The sequence below is a fragment of the Megalops cyprinoides genome, chromosome 22 (assembly GCF_013368585.1).
Source record: "Megalops cyprinoides isolate fMegCyp1 chromosome 22, fMegCyp1.pri, whole genome shotgun sequence".
NCBI classification, from domain to species: domain Eukaryota; kingdom Metazoa; phylum Chordata; class Actinopteri; order Elopiformes; family Megalopidae; genus Megalops; species Megalops cyprinoides.
In genome coordinates, this window is record NC_050604.1 from 9,137,516 (window position 1) to 9,162,051 (window position 24,536).

The window sequence follows — 24,536 nt, forward strand, 5'->3', positions numbered from 1 at the left end:
GTGCAAGTATTCCATGCGTATCAATTTATTTTGGGAAAAAAAAAAAAAACTCAAAAGCATTATGCAGAATGATGCCTTATTGTTATGACGGACCCATTTCCTTGATTCTCCTTCTTTCCCTGTGCTTCTGAGTGTGTAAGAAATTGCTATACTGAGCATGTGTGTGTATGATACACATCATACAAAACTGACTGTCACAGCACTGGGCACAGAGCTTGGTCATGACTTGGTCTGACCGTGACACCCCCTTCTGGTCATTGAAGGAACACTTCAACACCAGGGGTATTCCTGCAGTGCAGTGAATCTGAGACTGAATCATGGCTTTAACAACGACATTTACAAAAGAAACCAAAAATACACTTTTAAGTCGAGACAAATATTTTATTTCACACACAAGTGTCATTAACAGAAGATACATTACACACAAGCGCTACAAAAGTGTGAAACCCAGTTCACACTGACAACACTTAACAAAAAGATAAAAAAAAATAAAGATAAAAATCTTATACACCTTCCAAGAAAAGCATTTAGCATGGCTGTGTGCTCAGCAGAGCTAGGCTAAAGCGTTTACAGTAGCTGGAGCTTCTCCCACACTCTGGCTCTGTGCTGCGGCAGCAAACAGGGGGTGATGATGTCGCTGGCTGCCTGAACCCGCCTCCTGAAGCGGTCCCGGTCTCTGGCCATCTCCTGCCAGCAGGACCCGTCCCGCGCGGCCCGGCTGGCAAACGCCCACGCCACCAGGGGGCGCAGCTGCACGTTGTCACTGAACCTCACCTGGAACAAGAACAGCAAAGAAAAAACCATTAGTGATTCAAGACCTTAATATTTTCAAGGAAGTTAAGTGGGGTTGCAGTGTCAATTATGTGAAAGATCTGAGCCGTGGCGTCCATGTTTGCGGGGGGATGCAACAGGATGCCAAGGACATCTGATCTCAAGATCTAATCAAGAGGAAAAAAAAAAAAAAAAAAAAAAAAACACCCTTCTCTGACACACCTCTGGTCACACAGCAAACATTACACAAGGACACAGTCACCATGACATGAAATATGACTACAGGGTGGATACCAATTTGTTTACAGTCTGTGGACTGACTGATAAAACTGATTCAATCAACAGTTAATTGAACTGGCCATCTTTCTGGAAAAAAAAAAAAAAAAACATTTACAAATCAAGCGAAATCTACTGGACTGATCTCGCCAGTGCACCAGGGGTTGAAACTCCACGAAACTGCACTAGGCCTGGGGAGGTTTAAGCAGCGGTGACATAATCTCCGTTAAACCCCGGAGAGATCGCATATGGATCTCTCGGCTCTGGGCTATCGACCGGCGGCTTTCCTTCTTACATCAGCCTTGCAGCAGCGGCTCATCTCTACTGTGGCCATATGGGCTGATAAAAGGCAACATATTTCTCGGAGTTACAGCACACCCACTGACTCATCCCAGCAACTGTGTCCCTCAGCACGAGCAGTCACTAGAGTCACACGCATCACCGGGAAACGGTTATTGCAGCACTATTGCGAGAGCTGAGGTGTCTGGATGATGCAAATGAGGAGTAAAGGGGACAAGCAAGGTGACACCATTAATAAACAGTGTTGAATAGCCCCTCCCCCTCTTTACCTTTTTGTTTTTCTTCTCAGCCTGTGGAGGGCAGCTCCTCTCCTTCTCCGTCTTGCTCTCTGCGGCCTTCCCTCCATCAGTGATGTGCAGGGGTCTTGCTGTGCAGCTCTCTGTGGTCTCGCGGGACTTTTCCGTCTTTCCGGCGGGAAAGGAGAACCCAAAAGGGTTGTACGGGTCGTCGCGACGGAGGAAGGATTCCCAGAGCTCGGAGTTCGCCTCGGAGACCCCGTCCCAGTCTTCGTCGTCATCCTCCTCCTCCTCCTCGGACCAGTCCGACTCGCTGTCGTCTTCCTGCTCCCCCTCAGATGTCAGGGTGTGACTGGGCAGCGTGGGGTGGGAAATGGGGCTCTTGTCAAAAAGCCCGAGGGGGAGCTCAAGTATGGCGTCCGAGGGGCTGTCGCAGTCACTGTACGGGTCGTCGCCCTCGTCCTCGGAAAGCTCCGAGCCAGAATCCCACTCCAGCCATTCCGCAAGGTCGAGCTCGCCCCCGTCTTCCAGACACTCGCACTCCCCTTTCACTGAAAGCTCCTCCTCTTCCGACACATCCACATCTGGAGCCAACAGCTCTTCCTCCTCCAGAGTCTTAACATCCGGGGCCCAAAGGTCTTCCTCCTCCAGCATTTTCACCTCCGGGGCCCACATCCACCCCTGGCCTGTGGGCCCCCTCCTCTCCTCTGCCGACTCCCACATAGACTCCTCTCCCAGGCCCATCTCCGCCAGCACGTCCAGGGCCAGGGCAGGGGACACGGCAAACTGGATGGCCTCCATGACAGCCCCGCAGCGGTCCAGGATTTTGGAAAGGGTCTCCCGCAGGTATCGCAGGGCCTCGCACAGAATCCGGAACACGGGCAGTCCCTCCGCTCGTCTCGTCTCCGCTTCCGGCATCTTGGCGGGAAGGAGACTCCGCATCATTCGGTGTGACGGAAAAGGCACCAAACTTTCGGACAGGATAACACTCGGCAGTCCGTAGGACAGGGGGCACGGGAAGGGACTGTGAGATGTGGAACCCGGGGCCATGTTTGCCACGTTCATCCTGATGAGGAAAAAAACACATTCTAATCAGAAACTTGAACTACCCGAATCCATATTTTTACCCAAAACATGCATATAAAACTATTCAAAAATCAAATAAAAAAAATGAAAACCATCATTCAAATGACAAAATCAGTAAACTTCCTGAATCCGTTTTAAAATTTAAAAACAGGACATCCCACAATACGCCACTGTCGCTAAACACACCCCCAAAATAAATGACATGCCCTTTACTTGTTAATCAGATACTGAGATCTCTACCATGACGGCTTCGTGGGAAAATGATAAAATGGGCGGTCAGTAAGACGGCTAACATGTGAACGTTACATGCTATAAAAAATACACGTTGAGGTTCAACCAGTTAAATGATGGAGAATGAGGAAATTACGTAGCAAAGTAGTTATGCAAGCTGAGGAATTTTAGAATTTTAGTTAATGTTTAACGTTACCAAGCCAGCCAGAATGACAATATCATTGACGTTACAACACGGCGGGTACACTCCCCCGTTTCTTTCCAATATCGCTCACGTTACAATAAGCTAGCCATATAGCTACCGATCATTAATATGGATAATCAGCTGGCTACTTTTAAAACAATTTATCTCTAACCAGGTGTTTACCGTACAGGGGGGGGGGGGGGTAAAGAAAAGGTACAAACAGCTCGTCTTACCGCATTTCAAAGTCTCAGCCAGTAGCCTGGAAATCACTCCAGCGAAGATTAGGCGCTCTTCGATTCAAATGCACCTGCTTCTCAGCAACAAACGTCAACGTTTTCAGAAGACAAATCGGTGTGTTTTCAGAAATGAACGAATAATCCATTTTCTGCGGCCTCTGTGTGTTTAGATCCCTAAAATACATGATCGTCGAGTAAGAGCAACCGATACTAGTTCATTGTTCCTGTTGTGTTGTTCAAGTTTAAAATGGCGATCCGACTGCGCACGTCTTGCTTTTATCTTTCTCATACGTCAATCCCCAGGTGGGCGGGGCGCGACCCAACCCACCAATCCAAATATGGCATTGACTTTTCTTCTCGTTTCGGGAATGTTTTCCCGGACGTCACAGACTGGGTGTACGTGCCTTACGTCATTCCTAACTCGGGGTGGGGTGCCGTCAACCGACGGGAAACACCAGTGCTCAAACGCTGTGGAACCGAAATAAACATTTCTTTTTAATTTTTCTTTCGTTATGTGATCTTACGGAAACACCGTTAGTGTATGGCTGATCGACATGATCACGTGATAAAGCCTAAGGTGGTAGTGATCACCCTTTTAAGAGATGGCCGTCATGAAAATTTAATTAAAAAGAGAACTGCCAGGAGTATTTAGACGTTTCATGCATTTGTATTTGTGTTCGGTATCACGAGGTTGGCTGTCCCATGAATTTGAGCATGAATCATGAATTTGAGCTTCGTAGTTTCACTTAGCGTTCACTTGGTGATCTGTAGTTACATTATTAAGAATGAAGGAACAATAAACCCCGTGGAATGACTTAATTGTGTAGCATACTGTAAATGTAAGTGGTTTAGGAACTGAATTCATACCATATCAAAATAATGCTCAGTTAACAATAGGTTATTATATATCTATCAGTGTAATTATAGTGTACAATTTATAACAGTTGACTAAATCCACTTTGAAATAATGATTGCTCGGTTTGTGTGAGGTAATGTAGCCCAGATCATTTGGTAAATTGGCTTCATTTTCATATCAAAAATTTTAATGGCAGGTCTCTCTTGGGCAAGCATTTTTGCAAGTGTTTTGCTTGCACTTTGTACATGTGACTAACCAGGACATTTCATAAAGATAAGGTTTTCCACAGAGATAGGACGACGCATAGAAGAGTTTAAATCTCTGGGAAGGCCAAAGGCAAAGTCTCTGACCAGTTTGCAGACTGCACCATGACAATCTGATAAAGTGCTTGGGTGTGACTATGTGTCAAGTTGCAGTATATATCAAAAGGGTCAGTCAAAATGTTGCTCTTCTGAGTTGTTGTTTTTTTGAAATGGTACTAAAAACAACAATGCCATTATACCAACAGTTACCAGCAGTAACCATTATAAGGAGTCAAATAAAGGGCACCTCCTTGTTAGAGAAAGTTACACATTGTTCGTACTTTTCTCACGTTTCTCACTATAACCTCCCTCTGGTTTCCCTCTGACTTACACGCCCAGTAATGAGGCCACTCATTTGAGTGGGAAATGTGTGTCTGGCGTTGATGGAAATGAATACGGCCTCAGTCCCACACGCAGTGGCTATCATTTGAGCAGGCCTGCTTTAAAAGGCTCTTATAATGTTCAGTCTGCAAACTTGAACTGAACTGATTCAGTCATAAAAGCATTTTCCCAGAAGGCATAAATTCACATTGCAAGCGCACAGTGAGGGGATATCTGTTTTATGCACAGTGTGACATTTTTTTGGAAACCACTGTGAAACTGTTTCAGTTCAGGGATGAGGTTAAATGGAAATTACTGTGAGACTATTTCATCGCTACAACATGAAGGTGAAAGTCACAGGTGCGTGTTATAGATTGTGTTTTTACATTGCATTCATTGCATTGCATTCATCTTTTGGTTTTGGGTTAGGCTGAGGTGAAGGGATTCCACAGTCCTAGAGTTTTACTGGAGATGGGTGGAACTCCACATTTGTTAAACATCCATAATTGTTTACCTAAATGTAGATATTCAATTACCTCCAGTGGGAACAGCACTGAATTCCTGAAGAAGGTCATACAGGCTGAGTTATTGGTGAAACGTGGTGAGACCTTTTTAACCTGGCAGTGGGATACTCACTTATTACTGGAAGGTCATGTGCTCCCACAACCAGTTTGGCCAGGTAGCAATTGGAATCTTGGGTGTTTACCACTGAACTGGCAATTAAAGTAATAATCATTTGCCTGGAAACCACTGTGAAACTATTTCGGCTCAGGGATGAGGTTAACTGGAAATTACTGTGAGACTATTTCATCGCTACAACATGAAAGTGAAAGCCACAGGTGCGTGTTATAGAATGTGTTTTTACATTGCATTCATCACAATGTTTTGGTTTTGGGTTAGGTTGAGGTGAAGGGATTCCACAGTCCTAGAGTTTTACTGGAGATGGGCAGAACTCCACATTTGTTAGCATCCATAATTGTTTACCTAAATGTAGATATTCAATTACCTCCAGTAGGAACAGCACTAAATTCCTGAAGAAGGTCATACAGGCTGAGTTATTGGTGAAACTTGGTGAGACCTTTTTAACCTGGCAGTGGGATACTCACTTATTACTGGAAGTTCATGTGCTCCCACAACCAGTTTGGCCAGGTAACAATTGGAATCTTGGGTGTTTACCACTGAACTGGTGATTACAGTAATAATCATTTGCTATACAGTTCATAGCAGTTCTTAATTTTACCACCAGATGGATGCCTTGCACTCAAAGTATGTGCGATGTCTTGTTGAACTGTGACTTAAAAAAATCATGCTTAAAGGTAATTCACTTTTTTATTGATGCTGATAGTGGACTTACACGATGCAGACATTTTAAATTATGTTAAATTCCCAGTCAGTTAATCCAGGTACTCTCTTTTTGATCTTGCTGCATATTATTTATAAAAGTAATTGATGACTGTCAGCCTTGCCAATGAATATGCACAGTGTTCCTCTAGCTAGTGCTTCTCTATCGTACTTCACATTATCAACAAGCACACAAACATATGACTGCCACATCTTCTTCAGTGTTCTGACATAAACATCAATTCACCGCTAGCTGTGTGAAGATGCTTGTTCTAACCTCTAAAACAGCTCAATGTTTGTTGCAACAAGTCTGCTATGGAACAAATTAGTGTGGGCCATCTAAGCAACTCTATCAATAAAATATTTTGCAGTTAATTATAAACACATACAGTACCAGTCAATTGACCTACTCGTAGAAGGGTTTTTTTTTTATTTTTACAATTTTCCACATTTTAGAACAATAGTAAAGGCATCTGTGAAATAACACAAATAAAATTATGAAGTGATTGAAGTATATATGAAGTATTATATGAAGTTTGAAGTAAACAGTATGAAGTAAAAATGTTAAACAAATCGAAACTATTTTATATTTTAGATTCTTCAAAGTAGCCAAGAGTATTTTTTTTTAATTTTTGTAAAGAAATTCATACATGGGCATCAACTTCACAATTTACATTTGTCTAAGAAACGAATTTCAAGCATTTAAGTATAAGTCTTCAAGTTAAAAAATTTCAGCTATGTAGGTCACTCTGGATAAGAGTGTCTGCTAAGAAAACACAATGCAATGTAACAGTATATGGTCTATCCTCAGTCTACTTTGGAGGGGAAAATGCTTTTTACTACAAATGTAATGTGACTAAACCACATTTCTCATTATTATTATCTTTTTGTCGTTTGCCTCATTTCTGTTGCTGTCTCAGTGGTATAATTGCAGTAGGTATTTCCACTTGGCCAGTCACAGCTGTAGAATTCATTGCAGGAGTACCACTGCAGTTTTAGATCAGGTAAGTGGTGTAGTCCGGTGTGGCCGGGTCATCTGTCCGGTTGGAATTTGTCACTCCTCCGGGGATCAAAGCCGCCCTCGCCATCTGTTTGGTGTGCGCTTGCGTGGGGTGTCTCCCTCCCAGCGGAGTCATGTGGAGTGTTCCCATTTGTTTGGCTTTTTACACCATTTCCTCGCGGTAGTAAAACAGAAATGATGTATCGGTCCCAAATGAAGCCAGTGGGCAACGCAGGGTTGGCGCAATGAGCTCTGTCAAGCTGAGCCTGGGGAACAAGCCAACTGATAACACAGGCCCAACATTTTGTCTGAATGTGCCAAAAGGGAGTGTGAGCGGGGTTAACTCAGGTGAGCCTTAAAATAAGACTTTTGGGGCTGGTTTCACAGACAAGGATTAAGCCTAGTTGCAGACTGAGACATTTCTATTAATGGAGATTTTCAGGGAGAGGAACTTCTTAGTCTATGTCTAGGCTTAATCCCTATCTTTGAAACCAGTCCGTCATTTCTTGATCAAAAGCTTTTGGGGGATGATATGAAAATCATGCCTCTACAATTCTTATAGCTTATGCTATAACTGTATATTAAAGCAACACAACATTTATACAGGATCAAAATGAGTCTGGTGTTAGGTGCACACCTGCACTATGCATTATGGAGGCTTAATAATCACAGTGAATTGTGAGGCAGTAAAACAAACTGTCCACAAACGTGCAGACACTGAAGAGGCCAAACCCTGGACCCTGAATGAGTGATGTTAATACTGGTGTGCCGACACTACCTGGGGCCCCAGTATCTCCAAATCACTTCATAAAATGGTAAGAATAAAGAAAGAAAAGTGTTCCAAAACTGTTGATTGGTATTGTACTCAAGTCAACTACGTCAAAGAAAAAAAGTGAATCACATTTAATTTAGCAAACATTTTATTACTAAATCTAACTTTACAGTCAATGAGGTTAAAAAATAAACATTTGTAGGCTTGAGTGACTGAAAGATCAGTTTTGTGCAGTTTTAGGCATTGTCATTTCAGGCCATTTGCGCATATAAGATCACTCTTGGGTAGCCAGAAGCCAAACAATCCTGTATCAAATTGCAATAGTGGCTTGTCAGTAAGTCTATTAAAAATAAAGATGGGTTATATTGCCCCAGTACAGAATCCGAGGCAACACTGATGGCAACGTAATTTTTACAGGAAATTACGAATGATCTCTCTTCTGTGTCCATTAACGTTCTGGGGCTATTAACGTTACACTGTTTCCCCTTAAGCCTGGTTGCCGAACAGGCTGGGGTCGATGAGCACCGGTCCGTTGTGATGGTGCGAGTGCCTTCCCCGCTGCACCTCGCACTGGCAGTCCTCCACCATCGTCACGACTTTGGTGACCTGCGTGTCGCCGGCGCATTTCAGCTGGACGGCCTTGCGTGCGAACTTGACGGGCGTGCAGTAGGAGCAGAGCGCGTAGCGGCCGTCCTCGCCGCTGGGAGCGTGCACGGAGCTGCACCTCCCGAAGCACAGGTGGTTCTTCAGCACCAGCGTCTCGCAGCCTTCGTGAGCCACGCTCTGAAACAGGGGACAGCGTTGGCGAATACTTAATAGGCGTAATTTAACACGACTTTAGCATATTGGACTTAAATGAGCTTTAAATGGACTTTAAATGGACTTTAAATGAAAAAAATTATTTCGAGATTTCATTATAATAAGTAGAATATACGTTATTTTATACTGCTGCACATAATTCAGATTGATGGTTTGTTCTTACCTGTAAAAAGGGAAGCGCGCGGCACTTTTCCTGGTGCACTTCGTTGTTTCTGATGGGTATGATGGACTGGAAGTCGGATCTTCTCCTGAACATGAAGTGATTCCAGAACTTCTTGGCATTTTTCAGCGGAGGGCTGTAGGTGGGGCCGCCATCGGCGAGAGGCGTTGGTCTCAGTCCGCCGAGGGCAGGGTCATCAGCTGGGTGAATCGCAGCGCTAAACTTTCTCGCCGAGGCGGGTCTACCGCTGCGGACAGTTCTGCTGTCGGCAGGCTGAGTGTGGTTCACAAGCTCTTCCATAGCTTTCCTCAGATGCTCAGTGCTGCCGCTGGTTTGGAGATCCCTGGCCGGCACTGCGAAAGACCCGGCTTTCCTTTGCATCTCCCCCAGTTTGCTTCCAAGATAGCGGCTTCGAAGGCTCCATCCGTGAATTTCTCTCGGTATGGCGCTCACCAAAAGTAAAGTTACAGGTAACAGAAACATTGTTGATACCCTTTTCTGAGTAATAGCAAGATAACGCTATCGATGCTCCAACCGTAACTCACTGAAAGACTCACTGTCTTTTTTCGGGGCAGCGGAGCATCTTTATCTCGACCGATGACTGTGGGGAGTCTCCCCCTGCCAAACGCCTTCAAGATTTTAATTATGATAAAGCACGTGCTTAACTCAGCCCCCTTGTCAGATCAATAGTCCTTCTCCGAGAGCCTGCCTTTGATGTAAATTTCTTTATTGGGGCTAGGACAATGTTTATTGTGCTGTCTGTTCGTGTGTATTGGCGCAATTAACATAGCGTTAAACATCTATTAAACCCACTGCTGGGATAGGAGTGATTTAACCTGTATTCACTTGACTACAGGCCAAGACATTGTGACACCTTTACCCTCAATAATTAAGACAACTATAATGAAATTGAAATAACAGTATCAGTGAACAAAATGTAGTATCTATGAATAAAAATTCACTCTCTTCTTATTCTGAAAAAACAATTTTGGTAGTGATCAAACAATACATACACAGTGTGATATATCTATATATGACAGTAAATTTTTGAAGCTACATTGAAGCTACATGTATCTTCAATATGAGTGGCATGCATGGGAAGATCATTTAGACATCCAAAATAGTTATTCAGTCCCAATAAACATTCAACTTTAATTAAGCCTATTATGATCCCTTGATTGTAAACTCCTGTATCTTACAGTCTTTGATTTAGCAGATATGGTGATTTCATTTAGATGGAGCAATAGGCAATTAGGGTGACAGTTTTCTTAAAAATGAATTAGACCAAGGAGATTTAGTCTAATTAGTATTACATCATACCCACTGACATGTGTGTGTATTCAAGCATACTTATTCTGAGCCAATACACATTTAACCTCAATTAGACATTTTTAATCCCTTTGATTAGTTTCCTTTTTAAACAACTAGGCACCAGTCTTTGATTTGGAATTCCCTGAAAGTGATAAACTATGTGACACTATGTGTGAGGATGTTACAGATACTTCAGAAATAAAATTGTATTTTTTTTTCATATTCACCACCTTGTTCTGTTAGGCTAAATGTGTATTTTAGCCTCCAAATCAATTCAAAATAATTCATTTTGTGTCCTTGAGTCACTTTAACTGATTCTTTTTTCTCATTTTGCACCACAGCAGTACAGAATGACAAAAAATACTCCCTGTTTAACCTAAAAGCCTAATGTTAAGGCCTGGCGACACTTCCACTGGTTAGCATTTCACCCCCCTCTGAGCGTCGTGGCCATCGGCTCCTTTTATAACTGAATACAGCAGCACAGAACCCAAAGCAAATGCGCACACAGTCCTTGTTTACTTCCTGTTTCCGGTTGTTGTCATCACCGTAACTGCAGATGGTCCCACGGCGAACTCGAAGGGACGTACTTCCTGTCGAAGTGTGAGCCAGCTCCAGAGTGCACCTCTGTGTTCACTTTGCCAGATGGCGTGATCCACAGAGCGGCACAGCGCAATCCGAGCCATAGGCCGCACTGAGCCCTGCAGCGCTCCAGGGGAGCAGCGTGTGAACGCACCCACTGCGGACACACAGTTCTGCCCGGAACTAACCGCACCGCTACGGTCACTGGGTCTAAAGTACAGCTCACATCCTGACAGGACTCTGGTGGGGACCTGTCTGGTCAATGTGCAGGGGTAGCTGGGAGAGAATGGGAGCTGACAGGGGTGTATGAGGACTCTGCTGACCAGATTGTGAATGTGGAATCCTGAGAAATTGCCTGGCATCCCTGAGCCATTTGGGGGGGGGGTTGCAGTTCTGGGAAGCAGAATAGAATAGACGCAGAGCACAAAACAGAACTCTACTGCTAAATAATTTGAACAGAGTAGGGCTAGCGATTGAAGGACAAATTAGTGCTAATTATTTCTGTCTTTGGCTGCTATTCAGAAATGAAAGGAAGCAACCACAAGCTCATTTCAAAAATGAGTCCTCTTTCTGAGTGCTCCTTTTGTTGCTCTCATGCAGACTCGGTGGCTGAACCGGCGGCAGTGTAGCATAGTGGTTAAGGAGCAAGACTCGTAACCGAAAGGTTGCCGGTTCGATCCCCGCTGGGATGCTGCTGCTGTACCCTTGGGCAAGGTACTTAACCCACAATTGCCTCAGTAAATATCCAGCTGTATAAATGGATAACATTGTAAAGAACTGTAATCTATGTACGTCGCTTTGGATAAAAGCGTCTGCTAAATGAATAAATGTAATGTAAATGAACCAGGCATGACTGTGCAGGTAGATGTGATACGTCCGTCCCGAAAGATGCTAAAAAGGCCATTTTGTCCTGACGAACTAGCAGATTGTCGGGATTCCATTAGCCTTGAATTACCGGCTTGATGTGAACTAGTTCTTCAAGAGGAGGGCATCAGAGTTCTGTTAGCCTGAATACACAACGGCCTCATTCACTGTGGGAAGTCAAAGATCAAACAGCGCCAGTGCTGTGGCTGAAGACTGAATGAAATGAGAGTTTCTGTTGGTCCTCCAGAATTTATCTGGTCTAACATCATTTTCTGCATGCCCTCACATGATGCAGCCTTCTCCCCTCATATCTTTATAACTCTTGTACTTACACTGTTTTACCTTACTACAGCTGCAGTGTGGTAGCTACTACACTATTTTGGCTTGCATGTAACATGGCTGTTAGGTTGTATGAAAGAGAAATGTTTTATTATTGAAGCAGTATCAACAGTTAGTGGTTTTAACATTTTATTTTGTTACTGAAATCAATATTATTTGTACTGAGAGCTAGGCTCGATAAGATCGTCTGCCGAGTGACTTCATGATAAGTTAGGATAAACACGATAATTGCCGTGGTGAATCATGTGGTGATAGATGCTGCATTCACAGAGTTTCCATGATTCTGTTTAGTAGGCAGATTAACAGGAAAGCTGGTTGTCTCGTCTTTGAATGAAGGGTGGGAGGTCTGTGGATAGTGTGATCTAATGCTCCCAGAGCTAGCATGAAAAGCAGACGCTCATTGTGTGTGTGTGTGTGCGTGTCGGTGTGCCACACTGTCACGCTGATTAGCACTAATCCTGTCACATCAAAGCACTGCAATTCACACGTAGGGCAGCCCCTGCCCTCTCTGTTTGGACTGCAGGGAGAACAGAAGGGGCAGAGACAGCGATCCCACAATGCACTGCATCCATACTGCACGAAGTTCTCTCCACAATTTGTACCTCACATCTCCTTGTAAGCCCATGTTATTCTAGTCATGTTTCCACAAAATTCTCATAACATTACAGTATATTATTTATTTGCTCGGCTAACACTCTTTTCCAGGGCAACGTACACACTGTATATTATACATTTTGTTCAGCTGGATATTTTCTCAAGTAATTTGGGATATTTGTCGAATTGAAGGGAACAATATCAGTGCCCTACCTGGAATTTTGGCCTGTACGTTGCATCCAGCCTCTTAACCACAATCACTGCTGTTTATGCAATGGACACTTGCAAGGCTATGTACTTACAGGCACTTAACTACATGTGTATACAACATATTAATGTATTAGTCTCTATTTATTCTCTTGTAAAGAGGTAATAAATATAAATATCATATGTGTCTTCTGAGGGAAAATTCTGAGCACCAGTGTTCTGCGCAGTGGAGAGAAAAATCACCCGCTAATAACCAACTGGGTTGCCTTTGCTATAGAAACACAATAATTTTTTTTTAAGTTTTTTTGTCCTACTTAAGGTATTGATTTGGTGACTATAGAGAGGATTGGTTCGGATTTGTGGATTGCTGTCATCTCTAACTGTCTCGTGTGCATCGTCTATAATATCATATGTGGTAAAACTGGTATGCCTTATGGGCTACTTAAATTCTTACGGATGGGGCTATCAGCCGTGAGCATTGATGCTTATTCAATCAGACAAGAGATTTGATGACATCATGGATAAAACCCCAGCCACCACAAGCTGCAACGGAGGATCTAAGGATGTAGCTAATACTCGGCCTATGTGCCGCAGATATGCATAAGCAGATAAACCCAAAAAACGTGTTCTATTTTATGGGATTTTTAGGCAATGATTGTCTCCTGATGTCTGCCTATACATTAATATCGTTGCCAGACTCTGCTGCCCTCTAGCGGTCATCAGTACCCTGCTTCCCCTCTCCTTCGTAGATGTGATTTAAAGGTTTCATAATGCAGGCAGAGCTGTAAACCTGGAGCACTGCTTCATCTTTCAGTCATTTAATGGCCGTAAGTAATTAATACGAGGTCATGGGTCAGAATGGACTTTGTCCCATGTCAGCTTTTGCTCAGTTGGTATCCATTTTGAAATCTTGTTTGAAGAAACGGATTCCTACCTTTAATCCACTGCGCGCACCCCCCAAATAAAAAAAATCATGCTACCCAGAGGATGCAGGTACAAATTCTGGGACAGGTGCTGCTGCTCTACCCTGGAGCACAACACATTTTCAGTAAGCAGTAGCACCCATCTCTATGAAGCGATAATATGTGAAAATGTAAGTTATACTACTCGCCTTGAAAATGCATTTATTTCAAGACAGTAATTTATATCCTCTGATAATGAGGGTGCTCACTGTGATTCTCATTCAGCTTTTGAATATTTCCGTTTTATATTTCCCAACATACAGCTCGCACTTTAGAGATTTAACAGCGATGTAGCCTACATTTCGACGCAATATTCTTTTGCAACGATACCCTATTCACACAAATAGCCTAATGCACTCAGTAATAACTCGTTTAGATAACGTATCAGGACCAGCTTGAACACTGCAATGCACTCAACGTAGGTCTACTGCTCTTTTAGATTTACATATAAAGTGATTCATACTTTTACATTTATAAATGTGCCACAAACTCGCAGTTTATTCACTATTAATGAATCACATTTTGCTAGATGCGACGACTGATTTGACGTGCGCGCTAATAGTTTACAATGAACTCCCAACTGTGGGCATGCCAACCCGATAATTTGCACACGAAACAGCCTACTAGACAGCGACCAGAAAGATGCAATAAGCATTGGCTCTTTACCGCCTGCACTCCAATTCAATCGAAACGCTAAATAATAATCGTGGGGGAAGTCCATCCCAGAACGCTGCCGTCACAGATCCCATTGGTGGCCGGCCGAGTCTGTCACTGAACAGCCATGTCAGGGGACACATGAACCGGACTCATCTGTGACATCCCTGGGATTAGACTCCGTTATTCTAAACCGCAGTACACAGTAAAGCACCAGGGCGCTCCTCTTTCAGAGAAACTGTCTTTTCGTCGCTCCTCGAACGGCAGCTCTTCTGAGACCGTGCCCGCGTCGAGAATGGTGTTTCTTTTATTCAGACGCGAGTAGTACGGTTGGAGCGATTTTAACACGTCGCTGGACCGCCGTCCAGTCGAGGAACCGTCGGATCTCTGAACCTGCCTTACTTATTTTATATGACTCAATAGCTGCGTTTTGTATCGGAGGGAAACGTATGTTCATGAAAATCGAGCATGTCAGGAAAACATTACAAGGCTCATGAAGTCAGTTGCTGCATCAAATATTTTATATTCGGTTTCAATATAATATTTTGGGTAAGTGCATTTCATGTGTGTTTTCCCCGTCTCGCTGTCCTAATTGTGTTGCTTTAATCTGTTTTAAAAGGTGCTATGTTTGCTATAGGCCCCATCACACGAGTTTTCCTCTTTGTTTTCCTCCGTTATTTAGCCTATCAATTCCGAATGAATGATCGCTGCGCTTTAAAACTGAAAAGGAGGGATAATGACGACTGATCGTTGGATTTTGGATTTCCCTATTCTGTATATATGTTGGCTGCACGGGTAAATTCCCAACTTCCTCTGCCGTCTAGCGTTGTTGGTTTCGCTATTTATGTCAGGCTATTCAGGTTATGTTGCCCGTAAACCCCTTTGGTGTACTGTGTGTAGTCTGTCATTATTTCAATACGCGCCCCAGAAGAGGCTGCGATAATCCGCTTTATTTGTCGTTGTCGGTGTCGTTGCTACCAATTCCATTTTGACACAGCCTATAACTGTGTAATTGTTGTGCTTAAGAGTGACATCGCAGTGGCGTCTCTAAATTAGGCTACTGTGCATTTATTTTGCGCTAACTGTGCTGGGGACGTTCGAGCGGGCTGTAGATCAGGGCAAACACTTTACCATGACATCACCGCGAAGGAGCATTGTGTGACATTATGTATTTTATCTTTTCATTGCACGGCGTTAATAACAGGCTGCGCTAATTTGGAGCACGTGCACCTATAGTGTAAAATGTTGCTGTTATTTGTGCTGACAACAGAAATTAAACGAAGCCTTTCATGTGCATGCTGAAGTGGTTGTGTGATATAAAAATTTCCCTGTGTTCAGGAATCCTATGGCATTAAATTTAAATATTTCACCGTCAACCCCTCAAAACAATTCATTTACGTACACCAACAGTATACGGTTGCAAGTCAATAGACACATACTTTACACAATGCTAATGTAATCCGATATTTTGGTAATTACGCCAAATAAGGCTTCAGTGTCTATCCAATATCAAATCTCTTGCTTCTGTTATGTAAATGTAGTCCATTATTAACTTGACATTGTACAGTACACATCAACAGAGGAGGTATCTGTGACTCAACACAATGGCTTTTTTTTCTGTATGCTTTGGGAAAATTGTTTGGACAGAATCAGCAACGTGATCGGGAACAGAAATGACATCAACAATATGGCACAGCCTGACCATTGAAAGTAGTCAGAGAACCTTTGCCGTTTCATTGTGTGCATTTCCCTTAATTCAACAAAGTATTCTCTTTGCAAAAAAAAAAAAAACTTAAACCAATTTACAGTTGGGGCCTTCAGTGAACTGGCCAAATCCTACAGTACGTAAGCACAAATGGCATTTTTTCATCAGGACTAAATTTAGTGGACATGGTTGTGGGGGTTTGATGCTGGCGCTGTATCAGTGTGTGGGAGGAATGTTGCTCTGATGTCCCATTCTTACTGACAGGGCCTTTGGGTCGGGGAAGGAGAGGGGGATTTATTCTCTCTGAGGAATCACAGAAACAATAATGGACAAAATAAGGATCAGCTTCTGCTCCTGTAGGCATTCCAGAAATTACATGAGAATTTAGGGTAATTCATCCGTTTGCTATTGCTCTCCTCCTCCGCACACCCCCCAAACCCCTTGCTCCCCTCAGGCAGCTCACTGCCGGGGATGGAGTCGCTGTCAGCTTTGCGTGTGGGACAGCCATTGTGAGGGAGAGCGGGTACAAGCACCCCCACCTCCCCTGTATGCCAAAAACGGTGATGTAATCTTTCCCCGGGGGGCTGTGTGCGGGTGTCTGCATACCACCGGCTGTGACTGAGAGGGACTATGACTGAGAGGCTGAAGAAAAAAAACAAAAACAGCACGAACGGTCAAAGACAGGTTTAAAAAAACACAAACAAAAACCCCTCTCTGCATGTCTGAGACTTCAATTCTGTCTGGGCTGAGTTCAGCGGGCAGGCTGTCAGGGAGGATTTCACTGCAGTGCTGATGGGAGAGGGAGTCCGCAGGCAGAGGTTGCTCTGTGAGTTCTAAGCTACAGCTGTAGATCTGGACTTCACCTCCCATCTACCCCTCTGTCAAAGGACTTGGCCACGCTTTGTCTGCTGAAGGCACACCTGAAGCATGTTGTCAGCAGTTAATCTGTCATTTGACTGGGGCTAAAGCCAGTGTGTTACATACTGTGGGACACTGTCTTGGTTTTTGTTGTGTCCTTGGCGTGTCAATAATACGTCTGAGGTCATCCAGCAGTTTGGTGAAGCAGGGGCCATTTGGAGACACTTTGGAGGCTGTCTTCAGTACTTTCCTAGAATTTAATGCATTGAGTCTTTGCTGGTAGTTGTCTTTGTAGGTCTACATTTTCCACAGATGCAACCTGACAAAACATCACAGAACACCCTATGAAACAGCAGTGTTAATATAATCAGTAAAATTCCTTTCAGTATACAGATACAACAGGTGCTTGTGCTCACACTTTCCTGTCCTTAACAACCATAAATCCTTATTGCTTGCCATTCTTGGAGGGCCTTTTCAGACACCAGAGGCTGCGTTCGAGGTCTGAGTGCATTCGGCACCATGACGTCACAGTCATGCTAGCAGAAGATGAGATGCCAGGATCAGCCATAGTGCACACTTGTTCCTTCCTCTTTTATTCTCTATTGACAGAGCATTGAATACAGTGAGCTCTGTGTTGTCCTGCTGCTCCATCAAAAGTCCCTTTTTGTCATGTTGCGGAGCAGCGGTGTACTTTCCTCTCTGCATTTTTGATCTCTTCTGCTTTTCTTCCTTCACAGCGCCTTGCTTCTCTGAAACTCAGTGCTTTTTTTTCTCCAAGTATTGATCTGATGGGTTGCTCTTCATCGCATCTTCCTGTGTGAAACTGGGGAGGCTGACAGAGGGAGAGACCAGACATTTTCACCTGTGTTCACCCACCCACTTCACAACTGTGTTTGAATTGCATTAAGGATTGAAAACGTTACTACGAGGTATGAGATTTATACAAACAGGACAGCACTAACCACATGCGAACAAAAGTCAGTGTCATACAAAGTGCTGTGTTCATAAGTGCGTGTGTAGATCTACATGCAAGTGCAAGGCAAATTACACTACAGCAGGACTGTATGCCCACAATGCTAACACCTTGAAGTAAACCTATATGTACACACCTATATATGACATACATGTATGAATATATATGATTACACAAACACTGTCATACGCTTCCACATATATAATTACATATAAGGGGAACGAAAGATCATGCTTGGGTAGGTTTGTGCAGGCTTGAGGAGATGGGTCTTCAGTTTGTGATGGAAAATTGCCAATGTCTCCACTGTTCTGACCACTACAGCTTGAGTACCTTAAAGACAAACAGAAAAATGTTCAAGTCACATGAGACATGACACCTGCTTACTGTAACTAGGAAGGAAGGAGATTGTATCGGTGAAGAGGGCTTGATAAGCTGAAGTGCCACAAAGCGGGAAGCCCTTTATCCTAGCTTTGAAGCCCCACTCAAATCAACACAATGCAGTGTGGGTTTCTCATTGCGATCCGTTCTGGAGCAGAGCTATCCAGAGCAGGAATGCTATTATTTCTAGTCACAAGTAGGAGCAGTCATTGCCAGACTACAGTGTGCCTGTCTGCAGAATTCTTGCTGTCTGCCCTGTCCCCATCTTGCTTAGAAGCAGATGCGTCTTATTGCTTGCGCATCTATTTCGGAGCAATGTTTTTCTCATCCAGGTGCTTAGCTAAACAGTACAACTGAAAATTTTTCATGTGCTAGGTACTTTAGTTATTGAGATTCACAGCATTCAAAAGCCTTTCTTTTACTTATGACATGTCGTTGTACTTGATAGAGTATTGGACCTACATGGTGCTAGTGAACTCAAAATGATTTTTCTTAGCATACTGCTTGATTCGTACATAATTAAGTGCACTGTATATACATAAATTTTAGTTTTAATATATAATTGCATGTATTTCTTAGGTTGTATGGTTCACTGATTCGGCTCTTGAAGACACTTGGGAAGTAGAGACTTAACCTGGAAGAGGCCTAAAAAAATCCTCATAAAGTCTTTACGAAGTGAGAGTTATAAATAGGGCCAAGATAAGCGTGGCTGAATAATTCATCTGTGGTTATGGAGGTCAGGGCCACGTGCTGCAGGGGCAACAGCTTCTGACCCATAGTTCCTTTCACTGTGTTCCACACTTACACGCCGTGAGGTTTTACTGCTGTGTCCAATCAGAACAAACGCCATGTTAATGACATGACGCGCCTCTTGTGACCTCACAGGGTGCGATCCCACAGCTGTGGCCGTGTTGATAATCCCTATCTCAGCGCACAACGTGTTTATAGAGGGTGGAACTGGGGACGTATCATTTCGCCCGTTTCTTTCCCTAAATTGCGAACGTTTGGGTATTGCTTTTCCTGTATAGCATTTTTCTCTTCAAATTGACACAAACCAGGAGACAAACAAGCTCCTGGCCCTTCGGTGTTTGTTCAGCATTGCAGAGGCACTGTGAGAGTGTTGTATGTGTAGCCGGGTCCTTTGAAGTAGCGTGCTTTTCCCTGGGAATGAGACGGCGGTTGTTTTCATTCGCAGCGGTTTGATCATTGAAACTGCAAGGAAGGGGAAAACCTGACTGTGCTGTTTCAGCACAGCTGCAGCAGCTGACGGCGGCGGCCTGCTTTCAGCAGCCTCAGAACTGCTGCGAGAGCAGCGACGGGGCCTTAGAAGCGGTCGACCGAAAGAACGCACCATTTCAGGGTTTGCCATGCCAGCTAGGGGAGTGGGATGACCTCTCGAGTGTGGGAGGTCACATTTTGCACCATGCGAGACTGTATGAGGTGAGAACCTCGGCAACCAAGGCCCATGGTCCTACTCTACCTAGTTCACTGCTTAATTAAGTTCCATGTGCCGTTGCAGGTGGCTGAGTGCTGCGGACCACGGTGGGCCAGATTGTTGTAAGGAGAGACTATTACTGGGGTGTCTGTGGAACCCTTGCCCTTTGCTCTCCTCACTGTGTAGACCAGCTTCACTGCGTATCAATGTCATTTCAGAATAGGGATCTGTGTTTGCTCAGGATGCCACAGGAAGCTCTCTCTGGGGGAGTCTGCCCAGGTGTGCACTCCACTACTGTTGTAGGTTACTCTGAGCTGGAGTTCTCACAAGTTCCCCACTCTCCCTGGGAACTCTGGTACCCCCTCCACTGGCAGAGCTGTGCCAAGCCTGGCCCAGCTGGGAAAGCCTCCAAAATCTGTCTGCTTTAACCTACTTTCAACAGTGACTTCCTGCTCATGACTGAACTTTGGTGCCTATTTTTCCAGATATGTATTATCTGTTAGTGTAGGCAGGCCCTCAGTGTCCCCGTCATTGCTCTTTGGCATCCATTTCAACAAGGGGGAGGGGTGCCCCCTGTTGGTCCTTTGGCTCTATTTTCCAGCATCTGTCCAGTGTCCCATCCAAGTACTGCGCTAACCAAGCCCAGGTTCACCGAGCTTCAGCCAAATCGCAAATGAGCTCAGCAGGGGCATACAGCTGGTGCTGTCCTCAGCATTCTCTACATCAACACTCTCTGCGAATTCAAACCCAGGGTTATGTTTCATGTAACTTAAGCATAACCGAAAGCTGTGCGCTAACCCTTCTGTTTGGCTAACGTTTATTTCGTTGAGTCATATTCTCTCAAGAATACCGCTGCGATGTTTAAGACAATTTGCACCAGAGACGTTTGCGCCGGGACAACCCGAATCGATCACTTCTCCTTTAGTGCTGTTCTTGATGTGCATTTGGAGGCAGGACTTTGAGTCTCCCACCCACTGGGCCAGGAAGCGCTGAGCTTCAGAGAGCAGAGAGCTGAGGTGCAGCAGGCCAGAGGAGCGGTGGCCAGAATGACTCAACCAGGGCACGGAGAGAGCTGGAAAAAACCAAGCCAGAAATCAAGAGAGAAGCCCGTTTAATCTTCTTACAGAGAAGGACGTCGATGTGGATTACGCTGTTGTGCTCGCCTTTTAAGACAGATCCAGCGTTCGGGTTTGATTTGTCTGGCCTGCCTGGCTTCATAAATCATACATCCTCCCTGGATGCTATTTCAGACTCAGATTATCATCTTAAACTCTTGCAGATGAAAGTGCTCTCCTAAATGAGTTTGGCGCCACATCTAAAAAAGGAAGCAATCTGCAACAGTGGCTTTTATTTTGCCTTAGTACTATGCAGTGACTTGCTCATACAGATAACTAGAAATACTGTGTGTTCATTTGAAACTTCACACTGTATAAGAATGCTCATAATAATGTCTGTGCACAGAACAATTTCAAGGACTATTGGTGCTGTTGCTCAAAATTTATTTAGGTTGTTTTTTTGTTTTGTTGCAGAAATTATTTGTTTTATTTTTATAATATTTCAGTTATATGTTCTCCGTTGACTCAGGAGAGAAACGACCATGATCTCCCGAGACATTACTGTTGGCATGAATACATGGAGATGCGTGGCTGAAATCATACACATTCCATTGCTGTCTGCTCTGTTCTGGAAAAGCAGTCTCTCTCTCTCTGTCTCTCTCTCTCTCTCTCTCTCTCTATCTCTCTCTACGTGAACTCTCCCGGAGGGCCTGTATGTCCTCCGTCAGGAATGTCTGTCCCTCTCCGTTCCTCCCCCGAACGACGCCAATCCGGCCACGTTTCTGTGGCATCCGCCGCTATCGGTCGGTGGACTGCGGCCTGCCGGGCTCCCTCCGGGGACGAATGTGGAGGGGTCGCTATGGAAACAGATTAATTCATACCCCCGTGTTCCGTAATACCACCATGCAATATTTATGGGGGCGGCAATCTGTGATAGAGGCCCCCAAAGTGAATTCAGAGATGGCTCTGGGGCAGCTCTTTGTTATAATATCATTTAAGTCCGGATTCATTTTATAGAACAAAAGGAGCTGTCTGTCAGTGTCAGGCCTGGTGTAATGGCACACTATGTTCATTGCAAAGGCCTTTGTGAGATGGAATCCCGGCTGGTTTTCATGTGTCACATTGTGGACAGCGAGGGAACTCTAAACCAACAATAAAGGCCTATTTTGCTCTGGTTATTTGTTAACTGGAGATCGTCTGTCCCATAACGCTTTCCTCACGTTGCCGGGGTGTGAGCAGTAATTTGGGTAACCTTGCCACAACGTTACAGCAACGTGATGGGAACGTGATACAGTTTGTTGACTGGGAACAAGTGGAGTCCAGTGATGTCTGTGCCAGGGATGATCACACTGGTATGAAACTTCACTCAAGAGCAGTACAGTAGTGCAACTTCTCAATCCGCAAAATGAGTGCAGTATTTTATTGGCCTAATCAAGTCAAGTGATTGACAGCACATAGTAACTCCACCCAGTATGGAACTTGTGAAGTCACACTTTCCCATGGCTTTGAACATACCCTATGCCTAGCCTGTTAGTAGTGTTCTGTCATAGCTGGAAGGTGTCTGCTCTTGGGTTTCGCTTCACAGGATATGCTGTGAAACAGCAGTGGCCACAGGGCTTCTTTGTACGCGAATGTTTTCCTCATTACAGACTCCTGCTTCCTCTGTAGGCGTGTGGTGTTTGTCACAGTGCTTGCTTGCACCTCCCGGGCCGGTGTGAATGGGCCATTCTTCTCTCCTGCCTCTGAACCTTAGAGGGGCCTGGAGTTTGGGTTTGCGCCTGTGTGCTTTTGCGGGCCTCCCTGCCAGGGGGTCTCCGGATGTCTGCGTAGTTTGTCGATTTGCTAATTTGGCTATATGTGAACTCGGCCTGCGCAGCGGGTCGTACCAAATTGGCACAGTTCCAGAGATAATGCAGGGAAGCACTCCGGAGTCAGCTCATGTTTTCATGGGAAGCGTCTGTGACCGATTTGACTGTGGGCTAAGTATTCTTTCCGCAATAACAGCAGAGAGAACAAGTAAGGAAGTACCACTGACACTGAACAGACATTGGGAGCACAGGCTTGCTCCTGTATAAAGGTCAAAGGTTAGGGGTCAGAGGAGGTCAGCGGCCTAGCCTAGTAAGGCCTGTAGCCACCAGCGTCAGGCTTGGTAGCGGCCTGGTGTCAACCGCGCTCTGAACTGAGATAATGTATGCACAAAAAGCAGTGAATATTTCCCATGCTCAGTCATGTAGTCCTTTGGCAGGAAGCATTTCTCCTTACATAAGGGACAAAAGGGCAGTAGCCAACATTCATGTCTATAGTCTGTGGTCCATGGATAGCAGTCATATGCAAATGCAGTACAGTGCAGGCCTGAGACACTTTCAGTAAACAAGGCTGTCAGTGGTATGTTCTGAGCTGTCCTATGCTTTGCAGAGATGCTAATGAGAGTTCAGCACCCCACGTTGCTGAGTCTGTGTTTTAGGCCTGATTTGATTCTCTGTGAGTTGTTTTTTTTTTTTTTTCTCACCGAGGCTTGGTGTGGGATAATTTGGGAGGGGTGGTATACATGTGACTTGTCTTGTAACTGTAGTCTCCCTGGGAAATATGTACAATATTAATAGCAGGGCATGGTAGCTTTAGGTGCAGTAGAGAAACTGATACACCTTCTGGGTGTGACAGTCCTGGCCAGGTGTGTCCATACAGCCAGGCTTCACATGAATATCGTGACGTGCTAGAGGCCAACTAAAATAGAAACACTGGCTGATAAACTTTGGCTCTTTATGTAGGATGTTCCCTGGAACCCAATGGCCACAAAAAACACATTTGTCATTGTTAGCCATGTTTGTCAGTGTTGATACAGGCAAAGCAGGCTCGGAAGCAATTACTCAATGCCTTCAGCCCAAAAAGGCAGCGGGCTAGATAAAGCTCAAGTAGGCAGATAACCACTACTGCAGGGTTATCATGGCTGAGCAAGGGACAGGAAAAACATCTCTGTGCGGAGTCACTTCCCAATATCACAAGGATGATGGAGTGGTGTAATGGATTTATCAGCCCTGTTTGTGTATACCATGCCAGTGGTGTAGGAATGTTTCTTGGACTGAGGGGGAGACAAACAGGAAAGCTATTTTAATTCAGGCCTGAATGGCTCCATTGCCATGTTTCACTCATTCTGTCTCTTTTTCTTTTTGTTCCATTGTTTTTTTTTTTCCTGATTGTGACGTCATAGTAAGGTGCCCAAACCAATAGCTGGACAACTAATCGTGTCATAATCGTGGTGATGTCACCATTCTGACTGTGACATCTGCGCTGTTCTGACCACGTTCTAATTCTGTCGTTCTGATATTGTAATGGGTGTATGATGTAATGGGTGTATGGCGTAATGGGTATATGGTGTGTGATTTTTCTCCTTACGGCAGTGTTGTGGGAACATTCTGTTTTAGGTGTGAATCCGCGTCGCCTCCTCTAAAGGAGGAAGTGACTCTCGCTGCAGTGAGTCACTGAGATGATTACTTGCCCTTCCCCTCCAGTGTCATAGCAGCTGGAAGGAGAGGCTAATCTGAGGAGACAGATGTGAGTATCAGATCCAGGGGCGATCTTCTCATATCTCTCCAAAGAAATTACCATTCCCCCCGTGCTATAGAGCTGACGGCACGGCGGTAAGCGCGCGTTGGCCTTGGAAAGGAGAGCTGGCCGATAAGGAGGCCACGTGTTTTGATGTGATGTGAAAAGCACTGGATGGCAGTTGGCGT

At 44.6% G+C, this 24,536-nt stretch overlaps 2 protein-coding genes across 2 annotated transcripts in view; one reads left to right on the forward strand and one right to left on the reverse strand.

Annotated features, from left to right (window-relative positions):
- Positions 1–489: 489 nt before the first annotated feature.
- ppp1r15a (protein phosphatase 1, regulatory subunit 15A) lies at positions 490–3,563 on the reverse strand. Its single transcript, XM_036516553.1, has 3 exons — positions 3,318–3,563; positions 1,617–2,649; positions 490–774 (listed from the first exon to the last, which is right to left on the reverse strand). The coding sequence occupies exons 1-3, from the start codon at positions 3,320–3,322 to the stop codon at positions 568–570; spliced, it is 1,245 nt and encodes a 414-aa protein (XP_036372446.1). The 5' UTR covers positions 3,323–3,563; the 3' UTR covers positions 490–567.
- A 10,885-nt stretch (positions 3,564–14,448) lies between these two features.
- Positions 14,449–24,536, forward strand: part of LOC118769618 (tetraspanin-5-like) — a 29,853-nt gene continuing 19,765 nt past the window's right edge. The window contains exon 1 of the mRNA XM_036516819.1: positions 14,449–14,950. Coding sequence (XP_036372712.1) covers positions 14,870–14,950 — 81 coding nt within the window. The 5' untranslated portion in view covers positions 14,449–14,869. The remainder of the gene's footprint in view (positions 14,951–24,536) is intronic.

Coding starts and splice junctions, on each gene's coding strand:
- ppp1r15a (XM_036516553.1), bottom strand. Junction 775..1,616: donor CTGAGAAGAAAAACAAAAAG/GTAAAGAGGGGG, acceptor TTCTTGTTCCAG/GTGAGGTTCAGTGACAACGT.